General features: G+C 44.1%; 1 protein-coding gene across 1 annotated transcript; it reads left to right on the top strand.

Moving 5' to 3' along the window:
- The first annotated feature begins 2,732 nt into the window (after positions 1-2,732).
- Positions 2,733-18,214, top strand: LOC129816512 (serine/arginine repetitive matrix protein 1-like). Its single transcript, XM_055871078.1, has 8 exons — positions 2,733-2,849; positions 3,511-3,618; positions 4,282-4,489; positions 5,050-5,126; positions 5,210-8,467; positions 16,148-16,806; positions 17,073-17,180; positions 17,291-18,214. Exons 2-8 carry the CDS (start codon positions 3,591-3,593, stop codon positions 17,291-17,293), a joined length of 4,341 nt encoding a protein of 1,446 aa, XP_055727053.1. The 5' UTR covers positions 2,733-2,849; positions 3,511-3,590; the 3' UTR covers positions 17,294-18,214.
- The last annotated feature ends 217 nt before the right edge of the window (positions 18,215-18,431 follow it).

The following is an 18,431-nucleotide window of genomic DNA, read 5'->3' as shown; positions in this document are numbered from 1 at the left end:
TTGCAAATAAATTCATTAAAAATCCTACAATGTGATTTTCTGGATTTTTTTTCTCATTTTGTCTGTCATAGTTGAAGTGTACCTATGATGAAAATTACAAGCCTCTCTCATCTTTTTAAGTGGGAGAACTTGCACAATTGGCGGCTGACTAAATACTTTTTTGCCCCACTGTATATAGTGAAAACAATAGTGGTCCTAAAACAGAACCTTGAGGAACACCAAAATTTACGGTTGATTTGTCAGAGGACAAACCATTCACAGAGACAAACTGATATCTTTCTGACAGATAAGATCTAAACCAGATCTAAAGATCTAAACATTACTGAGTGCCACTCTCCTTTTTTCAAGCATGGTGGTGGCTGCATCATGTTATGGGCATTCTTGTATTTGTTAAGGACTGGGGAGTTTTTCAGGATAAAAAAGGAAAGGAATGGAGCTAAGCACAGGCAAAATCCTAGATGAAAACCTGGTTCAGTTTGCTTTCCACAAGACACTGGGAGATTAATTCACTATTGAATTATTAGATGAATTAATCTAACTGCACTGTCCGATTTACACTAGCCATTGCAGCGAAAGCATGCCATGCGATTGTTTGACGACGTTGGCCCACATCAAAATATTTTTCCACCGGCACAGGTTTCATAAATTCACAAATAGCGATTAAATATTCACTTACTTTTTGAAAATCTTTCTCTGATTTGTCATCCACAAGGTCCCAGCTATAATATGAAGTGTCGTTTTGTTAGATAAAATCCTTCTTTATATCCCAAAAAGTCAGTTTACTTGGTGCCATCGATTTGAGTAATCAACTCGTTCAAGATGCAGAGTAAGGAATCCGGAAATCTACCGCTAAACTTGATTAAAACAAGTCAAAATACATTTCTATTGACTCCTCAGACTCCTCCTATTGACCCCTAAATTGTAATCAAACGACAATATCTCATACGGAAAGAAGTCTGTTCAATAGGATACCGATATTAGCAAGTGCGTCGATCTTCATCGTGCGCCCAAACACGAATTTCCAACAGTGTGTCCCAGTACTAAAACTCATATTTCTTAGTCGTTTTGAAAGAAACAAGCCTGAAACCTTGAACATAAACTGCTGACACCCTGTGGAAACCATAGGAATTGCATCCTGGGAGCTAGATTTAATTATTTCCCTATACTTTCCATTGTAAGAGCATGGGCTCTCACAGTTAGGACAGACACCTTTGTCTTATGTGACTGGGTGTATTAGGTGTATTTATACACCTTTCAAAGTGTAATTAATAACTTCACCATGCTCAAAGGGATATTCAATGACTGCTTTTTAAATGTTTACCCATCTACCAAAAGGTGCCCTTCTTTGCGAGGCATTGGTCTTTGTGATTAAATCTGTATATGAAATTCACTGATCGACTGAGGAACCTTACAGATAATTATATGTGTTTGGTACAGAGATGAGGTAGTCCTGCATAAATCATGTTTGAGTTAATGCAACATTTCAGCTGTGTGTTTTTTATCCATTTGTAAAACATTCTAAAAACCTGATTCCACTTTGACATTATTGTGTGTAGGCCAGTGACAACAAAACTCGATTTAATCTATTTTAAATTCACGCTGTAGCACAACAAAATGTGGAAAAGGTCAAGGGGTGTGAATTCTTTCTGAAGATACTGTATTTTTAGTTTTTAGGGGATCTGTGTTGCACCACCTGCTGCTGGCTTTTTACCCCACCCCTGCCATTGCCTCCAATCAATGGTGCAGTCAAGAAAAAACCTTACTTTCATTCCCAGCCAAAGCGGGGTGGAATACTCAGTAGGGTCTCTGCTCTACTAATCAAATATTTTGTTTTTGACGGGACTGTATCGCACGACCTGCTGCATGTCTTTTTACTCTGCCCCCTGCTCCAATGCAATAGAGAGCGATAGTTATGTCATCTTTTTGTAGGCACTAACTCGTTCGTTGGACAAAGCCTATATGGGGAAAGTAATGGATTTTTTTAGTAGGGTTTTTGGATAAACGCAGAAAATAAGGTCTGTGGTAAACAATGGCTTAGGAGATCTTATACGTTTTGTTCTATGAGAAAATCTCATCAGCTAACATCACTTTTTGTGAAATTTGAAGCATTTATGTCATTTTAAAAAGCACATAAAGGCTTCATTTTTCATAAAGGTCACATTAACTGACTGATATTATCTCATAGAACAAACCGTATAAGATCTCCTCAACCTAAATGAACCTCAGAGTTTATACTCAGCGTTTATCCCAAAACTCTATTATTTTTCCATTCATTTTCTAATAGGAATGGCTGAATGAACCAGAGGTAACTCATTTGTTTTTTAGGACTAGAAGCTGGGTCCTTGCTATCTGAGATCCTTGGAACCCTACCCCATTTAAGTTTAAATGTAAAATGGTTACATAAGGGTTAAGGTTCAGGTATGGGTTAAGTCTCGGGTTAGCGTTTAGGGTAGGAACGTCCCAAACCCAAGGATATGTGATAGCACTAACCCTTGGGCTTGTAGAGAAAAAAACCTTACTACTTGTCTCAAGCTAAAGTGATTAGGTCAAGTTTATATTTCTATAGCCCCTGTTTTCTATGCATCTGATATAAAAACATAAAGAAGATTAAGAAGTAGATGTGTTTATTTAAAAAAAAAAGAAGTGTTTTATGTTAATTGCAGAGGGCTTGTCACCTCTGAGTTGTCATGGAGATAATTTCCGCTCGCAATTTGCCGCCCAGCAGGGCATTCTGGGATTACGGGGTCCCCCAAACTGTCATGGCGTCCTAAGAAGATGGCGACTGCCATACAACAGGCTTTCCTGGAGTATCTAATAATTTAAATTCAAGGCATTTCAGACATAGCTAGGTAAGAAAACGATGTAAATGTGTGTTATACAACAACTATTGGTTGTCTACAGATAAATATATATATTTTTAGATGAGTCAAGACAAATTATCTACAGACGGCTAGCAAGCTGGCTAACGTTTGTCGAGTGAGGCCGGGTGCTGATTACGGCGTGTCTTTGTTAGCTAACCTGAAGTGGCTAGCCAGATTGCATTTTAATTTTCACACAATTATTAAAAGTAGTTAAGCTAAAGCTAGCTAACTTGTTGTTGGACCCTTGTTGATAACTAGAAAGCATTAACGAGCTACGCTAGCTAAATGAAGTTAACTAGGTAGCACTAGCGAGCTGACGTTACTTAACTACTTTGGTTGCTATTTAGTTAGCTTAGCTAAATCGTAGCCAGTGATCTGCCTGGTTAACTATCAAGTGTTATTGCCAGTTGAGATGGGCGATTACAAAACGGTTGCCTGCCTCTGTAAGTGGGTCATTGGTTATGTAATGCTGCTGCAGAGAGTGTGTTTTTATTTTTGTTGTGTACCTATACTTAGTGTAACCCTGTGGACACTCATAGCAGTTTTTTTAACGGTAACGTTAGTATTTCATGTAATTAATCTGTATTGTCTTGACATTCTGAAACAAACTGTTGAGTGCCCTGGTGGCCTGCTCTGTTTTTCCCAATAGTGACTGAGGGCCAAGAGAACAGTGGACTGCCAGGGGCCAGCGGTTTTTAGGCCATCAATCACCCCCACAGAGCTGATAAAATGGAGTGTGCAGTTGACACTCAGCCAGGTTTGTGATCATGATTTGCAGAAATATCCCAGTAATGTGAGGGATAGTTATTCTCACACATGGTTATACCTAAATTTGTGAAATTCATGGACTGAGACATTTTCAACTGACCTTTACTTGATTATCATTTGGAAGGTACCAGTGAATTATAAAATGATGTTTGTGGTTGCTGGTGGAACTCTGAAAAACAAGGAAATATTCAGAAAGATATTAAGAAGATATCCTCTTTCTGTGGATTCAATATTTTTCTGAGTATTCTTAACAATTAGCATACTTCCAAATTAAGGAAGTATGCGCAAGTAAAGGTTTGTTGAAGCTTTCTTTACCGTGCTTTCAATAGACCATCGGCCTCAAACATAAAGACCATCAACCTCAAACAATAGACCATCAACCATCAACCATCAACCTCAAACAATAGACCATCAACCTCAAACATAAACTAGCTATGATGCTTGATTGGCTAGATCATGATATGCCAATGACACACACACCAGAGGTTGCCATGCCTCTGCCTTTCATTAGGAATTGATTTCACACGTTGTCTATGTGAACTCCCCATATTCCGACTCTATCATAACAAAGAAATGTGATTGGTTAATCTGTGACTAAAGAATGTGGTAGTATAATCTTTAAATGAGGAATGTAATTGGTTAATCTGTGCAGGCGGGGACGATGCTGCAGAGCAAGAACATACTCTGGAGGAAACATCTGCAAAGGAAGGAAGTGAGACACCGCAGAAGAAGAACAAGAAGCACAAAAAACACAAGAGCAAGAAGAAGAAGAAGAAACGTGGCAAGGGAGAGCGAGAGACAAGCTCAGAGTCGGCCGCAGAGTCCGACGTAGAAAAGCCGGCAATCAGAACCAGAGCAGGGTGAGGCTCCTCCCATTAGAACCAGAACATGGTTTGACTCATCCCATGAGAACCATAACTCTGCTAGATTCCGCCCATTACAACCAGACCAGGGCTGCGTTCAGTTTGCTTGAATGTTTGCTACTTTGCGGAACGGCCTGTACTGAATGACACATTTCCCCAAAACCTTGTATGTTCTTGAACAGATACGTTTGCTCCGTTTGGTGGGTGTGCCGGGGTGTGGCTTGGAGCAATGATTTACGTATTTAAAGGGAAGAGGTGCATTTTGAAGCTACAACCCAACCCCTCCCTGTTTTTTAAAACTGACTTCAGTACATCATCGTTTCTGTTCAATTGAACGTTCTATTACGTTTTTATGTACTGAATGCAGCCAAGTGCTGGGCAGAACAGCGTGTTGCCTGGTCACCTCTAGATGGTTTCCACACTGGAATATAGGAGTTAAAGCAGCAGAAATGTAAATCCAACAGGCTCTTGTTTGTTTGGCTCTATACCATTGGGACAATTCTGATTATAGTATTCATTATATTTGCTGCTATAATCAATATATTTTCTGTTTTTAGCTTGAGGAGTGCTGGCCCAGTGGCCTCCGATACAGGAGTAGACACGAAAGAGGAGGCAACAAAGGACTTGATCACAGGTAAGGAGTTTGGGCCGGGTGTAGGAAACAAACCGATGCAAAGTGATTTGTTTTTACTGATGCTTGTGTACCTGTCCACACAGCTATACCTGAGGTAGAAGGTGATGCTAAAGCCAGAAAACACAAAAGACATGCTGGGAAAAAGAAGAGAAAAAGGAGGAGAAAAGGGGAAGAAAAGCAGGAGAAGAACTCTTCTTCACACTCCCTATCAGAGAGCGAATCTATGTCAGGAACAGATTCTGAGTCTGAGGGGAAGCCAGCTGGCATGGTAGTGCAGGCTGTTCCCATGCAGTCTAAGGCCAGGCAAGAGGAGAGAGTTCCCTCCCTATGCATAACTTTGGCCCAAAAAGAGGAATCTCTGAAAGTGATGTGTCAACCCTCAGATAATGAGTCTGCAGATGCAGGAGGAAAGGCAGAAGAGAAGGTTCCACCTGCTAACAGGGAGAACCAAACCATTTCTGTCATAAAGCCGGAAGATCCACGGAGCGACGGGAGCTTCAGCCACAGCCAGGAGCTTCCTGACATCATCCCCAAGCAGGATGGCCAGAAGGAGGAAACCAACCCAGAGCAGAGGTCAAAGGTGAAGAACAAGGCTCCCTCCAGGTCAAGGTCAGGGTCGCTGACAGACACTAAGCTGGCTAGATCGAGTCTTAGTCGTTCGCCAAGCCCGAAGCGGTCCAGATCAAGTCGCAGTCGTTCACGAAGCCCCGCGCGATTGTCTGGTCAGCCTGTGTCTGGCAGGGGCAGGTCTCGATCTGGCTCAAAAAGCATGACTCCCAAGAGGAAGCAGTCCAAGTCCCCCAAAAGGACAAGACGCAAGTCCCCTTCTCTGTCCCCCAGGAGAGGACGCAAATCCCCTTCTCTGTCCCCCAGGAGAGGACGCAAGTCCCCTTCTCTGTCCCCCAGGAGAGGACGCAAGTCCCCTTCTCTGTCCCCCAGGAGAGGACGCAAGTCCCCTTCTCTGTCCCCCAGGAGAGGACGCAAGTCCCCTTCTCTGTCCCCCAGGAGAGGACGCAAGTCCCCTTCTCTGTCCCCCAGGAGAGGACGCAAGTCCCCTTCTCTGTCCCCCAGGAGAGGACGCAAGTCCCCTTCTCTGTCCCCCAGGAGAGGACGCATGTCCCCCAAGAGGGGATGCAAGTCCCCTTCTCTGTCCCCTAAGAGACGACGTATGTCTCCTCTGTCCCCCAGGAGAGGACGCAAGTCATCTCCTCTGTCCCCTTGGAGAGGACGCAAGTCTCCTTCTGTGTCCCCTAGACGAGGGCGCAAGTTGTCTCCTCTGTCCCCTAGACGAGGGCGCAAGTTGTCTCCTCTGTCCCCTAGACGAGGGCGCAAGTTGTCTCCTCTGTCCCCTAGACGAGGGCGCAAGTTGTCTCCTCTGTCCCCTAGACGAGGGCGCAAGTTGTCTCCTCTGTCCCCTAGACGAGGGCGCAAGTTGTCTCCTCTGTCCCCTAGACGAGGGCGCAAGTTGTCTCCTCTGTCCCCTAGACGAGGGCGCAAGTTGTCTCCTTCTCTGTCCCCTAGACGAGGGCGCAAGTTGTCTCCTTCTCTGTCCCCTAGACGAGGGCGCAAGTTGTCCCCTTCTCTGTCCCCTAGGAGAGGGCGCAAGTTGTCCCCTTCTCTGTCCCCTAGGAGAGGGCGCAAGTTGTCCCCTTCTCTGTCCCCTAGGAGAGGGCGCAAGTCCTCTCCTTTGTCCCCTAGGAGAGGCCGCAAGTCTCTGTCTAAATCCCCTAGGAGAGGACGCAAACTGTCTCCATCTCCCAGACGAGGGCGGCGGTCTGAGTCCAGGTCACATGGCTGTGTCAGAAGGTCGAGGACCAGAACCCCCCCCCCTCGTCGAGGTAGGCGTCCGTGGTCCCGCTCGCCTGTGAGGCAGACTCGCCGTTCACGCTCCAGATCTAGACGGCTCCATCGCTCCCGGTCCATGAGGAGAGGACGGCATTCCCAGAGCAGCTCCCCGTCTCGCAGAAAGAGGTCCCCCCCAAGGACACGACGGTCCCGGTCTCCGGTCAGGAGAGGCAGGCGAACTCGTTCCCGCTCCGTCGTGATCCTGAAGAGGAACAGGAAAGGCTCACGGTCCAAATCCCCACGGGGCAAGGACAACAAGTCCCGCTCCCGGAGCCGCAGGATATCCAGGTCACCAGTCAAGAAAATACGTTCTAGATCACCGAAGCGGAGCAGGACAAAGTCCAGATCCCCAGGACGCAGTAAACCATCAACATCACGATCCCTATCGCCGCGTAACCAGTCCAAGTCTCATCCTAAATCCAAATCCCAGAAAATAAACAAGCGTTCAATGTCAAAATCACCCATCAGCGACAAATCCAAGTCTGTCTCAAGCGACAGGCAATCTGAGAGCGTATCCCCAGAACGCTCAAGATCCAGGTCTACTGCCAAGGACCTAAAGTCTCCAAAAATGGCTGACAAGCATACTGCAGACACGACTGTGAATAATGAAGCGTCGACTAAGCCTGTTGGGGAAGCTGCAGCAGAGCCCTGGAAGCCCTTCACTTTGGCTGCTGCCTCCAGATCTACCACACAGGGTAAGCCAGTGGCTGGGCATGCTGAAGAGAGAACCTCTGAGATTCCATCTGAAGACCATGACTCCGCAGAAGAAGAGCCAAAGGTGGCAAGAAGCCCAACAAGCTCCTCTGAAGAAGAGCCAGATGAGCATGCTACCTCCAGGTCTGTTTCACCAGAGACTGTTCCTGCTGATCGCCGCTCCAGGTCCTCACCTTCTAAATCTCCCATTAAGAAGACATTTTCAAAACAACGGCAGTCCTCAACGTCAGCGTCTCCTACTAGGAAGTCCCGATCACCTGCCGGTAGGAAGATGTCCACCTCTCCCTCATGGAGGTGCTCCCGGTCCAAGTCCATCTCTCCCTCTCAGTCCAAGTCTGCCTCCAGAAGGAGACGTTCCAAGTCCCCAGCCAGGAAAAGGAAGTCTGTCTCCCCGCCTACCAAACGGAAGAAGAGGTCTAAGTCCAGAAGTCCGGCCCGGCGCAGGAGATCACGGTCTAAGTCACCGGTACGGCGCAGGAAGTCACGTTCCAAGTCCAGAACCAGGACCAAGCGCTCGAAGTCCCGCTCCCCGGCCAGAAGGAAGAGGTCCAAGTCCGCAGACAGGAGCAAACGCTCCAAGTCTCGCTCTCCAGGCCGGAGGAGAAGGTCCCGCTCCGGGTCGCGACGGCGTCGGCCCGTCATGCGGAATCGCTCGTTTGACCGGCGCGACCGATGGAAACGGGAACCAAGCCACTCCCCAATCCTCATCCTCCGCAAGCGCCGTTCCACATCTCGAGGCCGCCGCAGTGCCAGCAAGACCCCTCCTCGTCTCACTGAGCTGGGTAAGACTACACCTATATATAATCAGGGTTGGGCGGATTAATTGAAACAGTTAGTCATTAGTTGCATGAAAAATAAAGTAATCAGTAAGGTAATTCTTTGGAATACTCAAAATAGTAACAATCGATTTACATTGATTACTTTTGGTTTACTTTAACTTCTAACACTTAGGGGACTATAAAATTGGTTTTATTTAGTTGCCTGATTTTAGTTCAGTTTTTTCCAATATTCAGTATTCTTCGTTTTGTTTTTCTCAGGTTGGTTTTGTAAAAAAAAATAAAAAAAATCAAAATTGTATGTTCTAAGTCCACAACAATGCTTAAACCACATCAGGAGACCACTTTTGACGTCAGATTTTTATGTATTTTTTTAATATAATTATTAATATATTTTTTTAAATTGTGGGTGTAGTAGTCCTTTAACCTCTCTTGGGTACATGAGACATTAGCGTCCCACCTCTTCAACAGCCAGTGAAACTGCTGGGCGCCAAATTCAAATACAGAAATACTAATTATAAAAATTCAGAAAACAAAACATATTTCACATGGGTTTAAAGATTAACTTCTTGTGAATCCAACCACGGTGTCAGATATAAAAAATGCTTTACGGCGAAAGCATACCTTACGATTATTTGAGAACATAACCCAGCAGACAAATCATTACAAACAGTAACCAGCCAAGTAGAAGAGTTACACTAGTCAGAAATAGAGATAAAATTAATCCCATACCTTTGATCTTCATATGGTTGAACTCAGCAGACATTCATTAACTCAATAAAGGTTCCTTTTGTTCGATAAAGTCTCTTTATATTCAAAAAACTCCGTTTTGTTCGTGCTTTCTTCAGTAATCCACAGGCTCAAACGCAGTCACAACAGGCAGACAAAAAATCCAAATTGTATCCGTAAAGTTCATAGAAACATGTCAAACAATGTTTATATTCAATCCTCAGGTTGTTTTTAGCCTAAATAATTGATAATATTTCAACCGGACGACAACGTTGTCAATATAAAAGGTAAACAAGAAAGGCACTCTCGGTCGCGCGCATGAAAAAGCTCTGTGACACTTAAGGGTCCACTCATTCAGACTGCTCTTACTTCCTCATTTTTTCAGAATACAAGCCTGAAACAATTTCTAAAGACTGTTGACATCTAGTGGAAGGCATATGAACTACAATTTGAGTCCTAAGTCAACAGATACTGTCATGGCATTAAATAGAAAAAAACAACTTCCCGAATGGATTCTGTCAAATCAGTTCTGTTATACTCACAGACACTCTTTTAATAGTTTTGGAAACTTTAGAGTGTTTTCTATCCAAATCTACCAGTTATATGCATATTATGTCTTCTGGGCCCGAGAAGCAGGCAGTTTAATTTGAGCATGCTTTTCATCTATAATTCCGAATGCTGCCCCCTACACTAGAGAAGTTAATGCAAGTCCGCCAGCCAGAGACCATTGTTTGGTTAGCAGTGTTTCTGTAGCGCTCATGTGATTGCCGAGTTGGCTAAATAAATTAACTTGATTTATGCAAATAATCATATCATTCTGCCAGGTAGGCATTGGCTACTTTCTTAACATTTAATTGAGAAGGTTTTTGGGAACGGCTTTCAATTTACCAGTAGACTGTTGTCATTAGCATTATCGCTAACGGCTACACAGTGTAGACTACACATGTGCGCACCGCACAACACACACAGACGGGCATTCCTGTGCCATTTCAGACTGTTTCAGGATAATAATTTGTTGTCGGGCAAATAAATGAATTTTCTAATAAGTTCAATACATATTTTATATTGTTGAATTCCATTTCCAAATTGGAACTAGTGTGGGAGCATAGCTTAAAAAACCTGGAATTCACATGTTCTATTTTATGTGCAAGAGCATAGTCAAAGTACTCCGTGTAAAACGTTTCAGTTTCAATCGTCTTATAAAGTCTTGCTTAAATCAGTGATTGTCATGAATGTGTGGTTTGACAACTAGGCAATTATTCTTTTTCTATCAAAATAGGGTTCCAGATTCTTTAAAAAAATGTATATATTTTTTATATTTTATAAATATACATTAATTTGTCTAAATCTTTTGGGGCACTAATATCACATAATTAGTTAAATCATTTGGGGCTAATTCCACAACTGATGAAGTGACTAGCTAGTTTCCTAACTAAATAAAGGTCATTATTACTGATAGATAGCCATGTAGTTGATGTAGTAGCGACGCCCAGAAATCTGCTCCTTTTACTCTCTGTTCCGAACGCACTAGACGACAAGTTCTTATAGCCTTTAGCCGTACCCTTATCCTACTACTCCTCTGTTCCTCTGGTGATGTAGAGATTAACCCAGGCCCTGCAGCCCCCAGCACCACTCCCATTCCCCCAGGCGCTCTCATTTGTTGACTTCTGTAATCGTAAAAGCCTTGGTTTCATGCATGTTAACATCAGAAGCCTCCTCCCTATGTTTGTTTTATTCACTGCTTTAGCACACTCCACCAACCCTGATGTCCTAGCCGTGTCTGAATCCTGGTTTCGGAAGGCCACCAAAAATCCGGAAATTTCCACCCCCAACTACATTTTCCGACAAGATAGAACTGCCAAAGGGGGTGGAGTTGCAATCTACTGCAGAGATAGCCTGCAGAGTTCTGTCATGCTATCCAGGTCTGTGCCCAAACAATTCGAGCTTCTACTTTTAAAAATCCACCTTTCCAGAAACAAGTCTCACTGTTGCTGCTTGTTATAGACCCCCCCTCATCCCCCAGCGGTGCCCTGGACACCATATGTGAATTGATTGCCCAAAAATCTATCTTCAGAGTTCGTACTGTTCGGTGACCTAAACTGGGATATGCTCAACACCACGGCCGTCCTTCAAACTAAGCTAGATGCCCTCAGTCTCACACAAATTATCAAGGAACACTAAACGCTGAATCCGTAACCATGGGCACCCTCTTGGATGTCATCCTGACCAACTTGCCCTCTTAATACATCTCTGCCGTCTTCAACCAGGATCTCAGCGATCACTGCCTCATTGCCTGTAATGGGTCTGCAGTTAAACGACCACTCCTCATCACTGTCAAACGCTCCCTGAAACACTTCAGCGAGCAGGCCTTTCTAATCGACCTGGCCTGGGTATCCTGGAAGGATATTGACCTCATCCCGTCAGTAGAGGATGCCTGGTTGCTCTTTAAAAGTGCTTTCCTCACCATCTTTTTTTAAAATTATTATATATTTTTTTTTATCCCATTTTCTCCCCAATTTTTCGTGGTATCCAATCGCTAGTAATTACTACCTTGTCTCATCGCTAGTACTCCCGTACGGGCTCGGGAGAGACGAAGGTCGAAAGCCATGCGTCCTCCGAAGCACAACCCAACCAGCCGTACTGCTTCTTAACACAGCGCGCCTCCAACCCGGAAGCCAGCCGCACCAATGTGTCGGAGGAAACACCGTGTACCTGGCCCCCTTGGTTGGCGCGCACTGCGCACGGCCCGCCACAGGAGTCGCTGGAGCGCGATGAGACAAGGATATCCCTACCGGCCAAACCCTCCCTACCCCGGACGACGCTATGCCAATTGTGCGTCGCCCCACGGACCTCCCGGTCGCGGCCGGCTGCGACAGAGCCTGGGCGCGAACCCAGAGACTCTGGTGGCGCAGTTAGCACTGCGATGCAGTGCCCTAGACCACTGCTCCACCCGGGAGGCCTTCCTCACCATCTTAAATAAGCAAGCCCCATTCAAAAAAATTGAACTAAGAACAGATATAGCCCTTGATTCATCCCAGACTTGACTGCCCTTGACCAGCACAAAAACATCCTGTGGCGTTCTGCATTAGCATCGAATAGCCCCCGCAATATGCAACTTTTCAGGGAAGTCAGGAACCACACAGTCAGTTAGGAAAGCTAAGGCTAGCTTTTTCAAACATCCTGTAGCACTAATTCCCCAAAATGTTGGTGACACTGTTAAGTCCATGGAGAATAAGAGCACCTCCTCCCAGCTGCCCACTGCACTGAGGCTAGGAAACACTGTCACCACAGATAAATCTACGATTATCGAGAATTTCAATAAGCATTTTTCTAAGGCTGGCCATGCTTTCCACCTGGCTACTCCCACCCGGACAACAGCTCTGCACCCCCGCAGCAACATGCCCAAGCCCCCCTTGCTTCTCCTTAACCCAAATCCAGACAGCTAATGTTCTGAAAGAGCTGTAAAATCTGGATCCCTAAAAATCAGCATGGCTAGACAATCTGGACCCTCTCTTTCTAAAAATTATCCTCAAATTTTTTCAGCCCCTATTATTAGTCTGTTCAACCTCTTTCGTATCGTCTGAGATCCCCAAAGATTGGAAAGCTGCCGCGGTCATCCCCCTCTTCAAAGGGGGAGACTCTCTAGACCCAAACTGTTATAGACCTATATCCATCCTGCCCTGCCTTTCTAAAATCTTCGAAAGCCAAGTTAACAAACAGATCACCGACCATTTCGAATCCAACCGTACCTTATCCACTATGCAATCTGGTTTCCGAGCTGGTCATGGGTGCACCTCAGCCACGCTCAAGGTCCTAAACGATATCATAACCACCATCAATAAAATACAGTACTGTGCAGCCGTCTTCATCAACCTGGCAAAGGCTTTCGACTCTGTCAATCACCGCATTCTTATCGGCACACTCAATATCCTTGGTTTCTCAAATGACTACCTCGCCTGTTTCACCAACCACCCCTCAGACAGAGTTCAGTGTGTCAAATCGGAGGGCCTGTTGTCCGGTCCTCTGGCAGTCTCTATGGGGGTGCCACAGGGTTCAATTCTCAGGCCGACTTTTTTCTCTGTATATATCAATGTCGCTCTTTCTGCTGGTGATTCTCTGATACACCTCTACGCAGACGACAACATTCTGTATACATCTGGCCCTTCAATGCCACACAACACTCCTTCCGTGGCCTCCAACTGCTTGTAAATGCTAGTAAAACTAAATGCATGCTCTTCAACCGACTGCTGCCCACGCCCGCCCGTCTAGCATCACTACTCTGGACAATTCCGACTTAAAATATGTGGACAACTACAAATACCTAGGTGTCCGGTTAGACTGTAAACTCTCCTTCCAGACTCACTTTAAGCATCTCCAATTCAAAATTAAGTCGAGAATCGGCTTTCTATTTCGCGACAATGCCTCCTTCACTCATGCTGCTTTGTAAAACTGACTATCCTACCGATCCTTGAATTTGGCGATGTCATTTACAAAATATCTTCCAACACTCTACTCAGCAAATTGGATGGAGTCTATCAGTGCCATCTGTTTTGTCACCAAAGCCCAATATACCACCCACCACTGCGACCTGTATGCTCTCGTTGGCTGGTCCTCGCTACATATTCGTCGCCAAACCCACTGGCTCCAGGTCATCTATAAGTCTTTGCTAGGTAAAGCCCCGCCTTATCTCAGCTCACTGGTCACCATAGCAACACCCACCTGTAGCACTCGCTCCAGCAAGTATATTTCACTGGTCATCCCCAAAGCCAACACTTCCTTTGGCTGCCTTTCCTTCCAGTTCTCTGCTGCCAATGACTAGAACGAATTGCAAAAATCACTGAAGCTGGAGACTCATATCTCCCTGTCTAACTTTAAGCATCAGCTGTCAGAGCAGCTTACTGATCACTACCTGTACACAACCCATCTGTAAATAGCACACCCAACTACCTCATTCCCATATTGTTATTTATCTTCTTGCTCTTTTGCACCCCAGTATCTCTACTTGCACATCATGATCTTCACATCTATCACTCCAGTGTTAATGCTAAATTGTATTTATTTCGCCTCTATGGCCTATTTATTGCCTCACCTTCCTAATATTCTACATTTGCACACACTGTATACAGATTTTTCTATTGTGTTATTGTCTACGTTTGTTTGTGTAACTCTGTTTTCGTTGCACTGCTTTGCTTTATATTGGCCAGGTCGCAGTTGTAAATGAGAACTTGTTCTCAACTGGCCTACCTGGTTAAATAAAGGTGAAATAAAATAATATGTGGTGCCTTAAGAAATGTACACTCCTTGACTGTTTCTACATTTTGTTGTTTCAGCCTAAATTTAAAATGGATTCAATTTAGATTTTTAGTCACTGCCCTACTACACACAATACCCCCTAATGTCAAAGTGGAATTATGTTTTTAGAATTTTTTACTTAAAAAAAGAATACATGCTGAAATGTCTTGCCTCTATAAGTATTCAACCTCAATTCGTTCTCTAGTTGCATGGACTCCCTCTGTGTGCAATAGTGTGTATCATGATTTTTTTATTGTCTAACTCATCTTTTTACCCCACTCATACAATTCATTATCTGTAAGGTCCCTGAGTTGAGCAGTGAATTTCAAACAAAGATTCAACCACAAAGACCACAGAGGTTTTCCAATGCCTTGCAAAGATGTTCATATGGGTTAAATGGAATAGTAAATTAAATATGGACACTCACACATTTTTTACAACCCAGTTGTGCAAAACTCTTAGACTTACCCGGAAAGACTCACAGCTTTAATCTCTGCCAAAGGTGATTTTAAAATGTATTGACACAGGGGGTTGAATACTTACCTAAATATTCGTGTCTTGTTTTTCATACATCTTTTTTTAACATTATTTGTATATTTTTTTACAAATGTTCAAATTTTTTGAATTTTGTGTAGATTGTTGACAAAAATGGACAATTAAATTCATTTTAATCCCACTTTGTAACACAACAAAAATGTGGGAAAAGTTGAGTTGTATATCCTTTCTGAAGGCACTGTATATCAGCACATTTTATGTATAGGTTTATGCACCCACATTGAATGACTGAAGTGAGTGCCCTTTGTTCAATATTAAATTCAGTTCAGACTAGAAAGCTGGGACCCTTTTCTCTTCAGTAACAATGGTGGTTGCTTTCGATACTGTGTTTTCCCTGCGATTAGGCCTACATTTTGAAATATTCAGAAATCAGAAAGCATTTCACAAAGGAGAGGCAGAGAGTGAAACTGCACTGTTTCAAAGCAGCAATCAGGAACTCTTGTCCAGATCAGGGTTTCCCAAACTCTGTCCTGGGGTCTCCCCAGCGTGCACATTTTGGTTTTTGCCTTAGTACTACACAGCTGATTCAAATAGTCAAAGATTGATGATGAGTTGGTTATTTGAATCAGCTGTGTATTGCTAGAGCAAAAACCAAAACGTGCCCCCAGGGGAGACCCTAGGACAGAGTTTGGGAAACGGGTCCAGATGAGTGTGATTGACCAGTGGGCCAGTTGTAAATGTTTTGGAAGCCTTATCTATTAATTCAATCACAAAAGAAGCTGTCCACCCTTGATGGGCGATCAATAGAATCTCTGAGAGCATGTGAGAAGTCTTGATGGTGTGCTAACTGACAGCGACGAGTTTTAATAACATTTTCCTCTTGATATTAGAATATAATCCCAAAAGTAATCAGCCGTATATGCTTTTCCAAATTAATCAAATTTGATCAATTACTTATTTTTTGTTATCGGATTACGTAATCCCGGTTACATGTAATTCGTTACTACCCAACCCTGGGTATAATATCCAATGTACTGTTATTGTTTAATACCCTCAGTTTAATGGTGGCTCTTCTAGGCACCTTAGAACAGATTAGGTCTGAGAAGGTAGTCTGAAATTCCGGCTGTTGACAGATGTCTGGTCTCTCCTCTCCCCTTTCTCTATTCACAGACAAAGACCAGCTCCTGGAGATAGCGAAGGCCAATGCAGCAGCCATGTGTGCTAAAGCAGGTGTGCCCATCCCAGAGAGTCTGAGACCCAAGGCCATCCTCCAGCTGCCCCTGCCCAACCCAGCCCCAACTCCCCTGAATCTGCCACTTCCCCTGCCGTTGCCTCTCAACATGCCCGGCATGGGCATGCCCAATATGCCCAACATGAACATGCACATGCCCAACATGCACATGCCCAACATGCACATGCCCAACATGCACATGCCCAACATGCACATGCCCAACATGAACATGCCCAACATGAACATGCCCAACATGAACATGCCCAACATGAATATGAATATGCCCAATATGAATATGCCTAATATGGGCAATATGTCCAATATGGCCATGAGTGCTGCCATGGCCAGTATGACAGCTGCCACCATGACTGCAGCCCTCACCAACATGGCCCAGATGTCAAACATGCCCCAGATGGCCCCCCTCCCCACTATCACCAACAAGCCCCAGATGGCCCCCCTCCCCACCATCACCAACAAGCCCCCTCCTAGCCAGGTTCCCCAAACAACCCTTCCCCCCCTCAACCTGGACCACATAGAGGAGGTGAAGAGGAAGGTGACTCAGCAGGCCAACATCTACAGCATCAAGGAGCTCACTGAGGTAAGACTTACAAGAGGCTTCACTTGCAATGTATGTTTTATCAAAGATCTACTTAATGCATTGTGTATGTAGACTCCCTATATGGATTACAGCAAGCATTAAACTTTAGTTCAGACTCCTAGTCTTTGGTATATGTAGTTGGGTATTTGAGGTAAGAAACAGAAGACTAGACTTTTTTGGGAGGGTTCTTTTGTACTACTCTGGCTGTTCACATCACAATGATTTGTGTATGTTTTTAAAATCAATCTGTGTGTATATGTGTTTAGAAATGTAAGATGATAGCGGCGAGTAAAGAGGAGATGGCCATAGCGAAGCCACACGTGTCTGATGACGAAGATGAGGACAGGAAGCCACGCGGCAAGAGCTTCCTCAGTGTAAGAACTACCAACCTTCGTCCTAACATTCACCCAACATTCACACGCATTAGATGCATGATGAGCAGAGTGATGACATTGTAACTTAGACTTTTCTCTTTATTCCGCAGTAACTTTTATTTGGGGCGGATCACATGAGGCGAAAGGCTCCCCATGGAATCATCACCGGGCGGACAGAAGTGCGGGTTGTTGTGGTTACAGAGAAGGAACAGCGTCAGATACTGCCAGCCCCTTTTCCCTGGACAATCATTCCCCCCCCCCAGCCCCTCCCATCAGTGCTCTAGTTGTCTGGGTTTCCACATGCTTCCAAAGCCACGGTCGGATTCCAAAGCTACAAAGTAAAAATTGGCTACATAAATTAGCTTTTTGGTCTTCATTTAGGATTAGGCATAATGTTAAGGTTAGGAGTATGTTTCAAATAAAATTTGAAGAAGAAATTGTACAAATGGTTGGGGTTTAGCCATAATTATGACTTTGTGGCTATGGAAGCTAGTGACGACCCATTGGACAGATTGGAGTGTACAGTGTGGTTACTCCTAGCTTCTACACGTTGGTCAGACAGCTGTCTGGACAATGACTGAAGATAAATGAAAGAAGGAACACACTTTCAAAGTTTTGTCGACCCTTTCTAATGTTAAACTTTTTGTGTTTAGTTTTTGTGTTCAGTGATTAAATTACCAGCTCACGGTTCCTTTAGTGACATTTTAACCTGTGAGTGAACTGCTAGGACTACCCTTGGTGCGCACACACACAGATGTCAGTAATATGATGGTCAGCTGTTTTTGTAGTGATGGGCAGACTGACCAGGTGTCTCCATTGAGAAGACAAACTGATCAGGGCTTTGGAGGATCCACTCTTAATGTTTTGTCACTTCTAGTATTTCTCTATGGTGTTTTTCTGTTAAATACCTGATGTAATCTTTAGCTATTTTAATGACTTAAAATACATTTTAGGATTTCCTTGGTCAGTAGGGTATTATTTGGCTGGCTTTGTACATAATGTATTGATGATTATTAAAGGAAACCAGAAAATTACCTTTCTTGTGTTCTTTATGTAGGAGCTATTAAGGTCAGAAGTACTGATGTATATTATTTCATTCTAATCAGAGATTGGTTTAGACCTGGGAGCCCAGGTGGTCATCTGCCTTTTTTGCAATTATTTTCCATTGGACAAAAGATGTAACCCACAAATGTTTGATTAGGTTTTTTTGCCAACTAACAATGTCTTACTGTATTTAAATTATTTGATTTC

The sequence above is a fragment of the Salvelinus fontinalis genome, chromosome 19, assembly GCF_029448725.1.
Source record: "Salvelinus fontinalis isolate EN_2023a chromosome 19, ASM2944872v1, whole genome shotgun sequence".
NCBI lineage: Eukaryota > Metazoa > Chordata > Actinopteri > Salmoniformes > Salmonidae > Salvelinus > Salvelinus fontinalis.
Note: the sequence above shows the minus strand (reverse complement) of the source record. Positions and strands in the feature narration are given on the sequence as shown.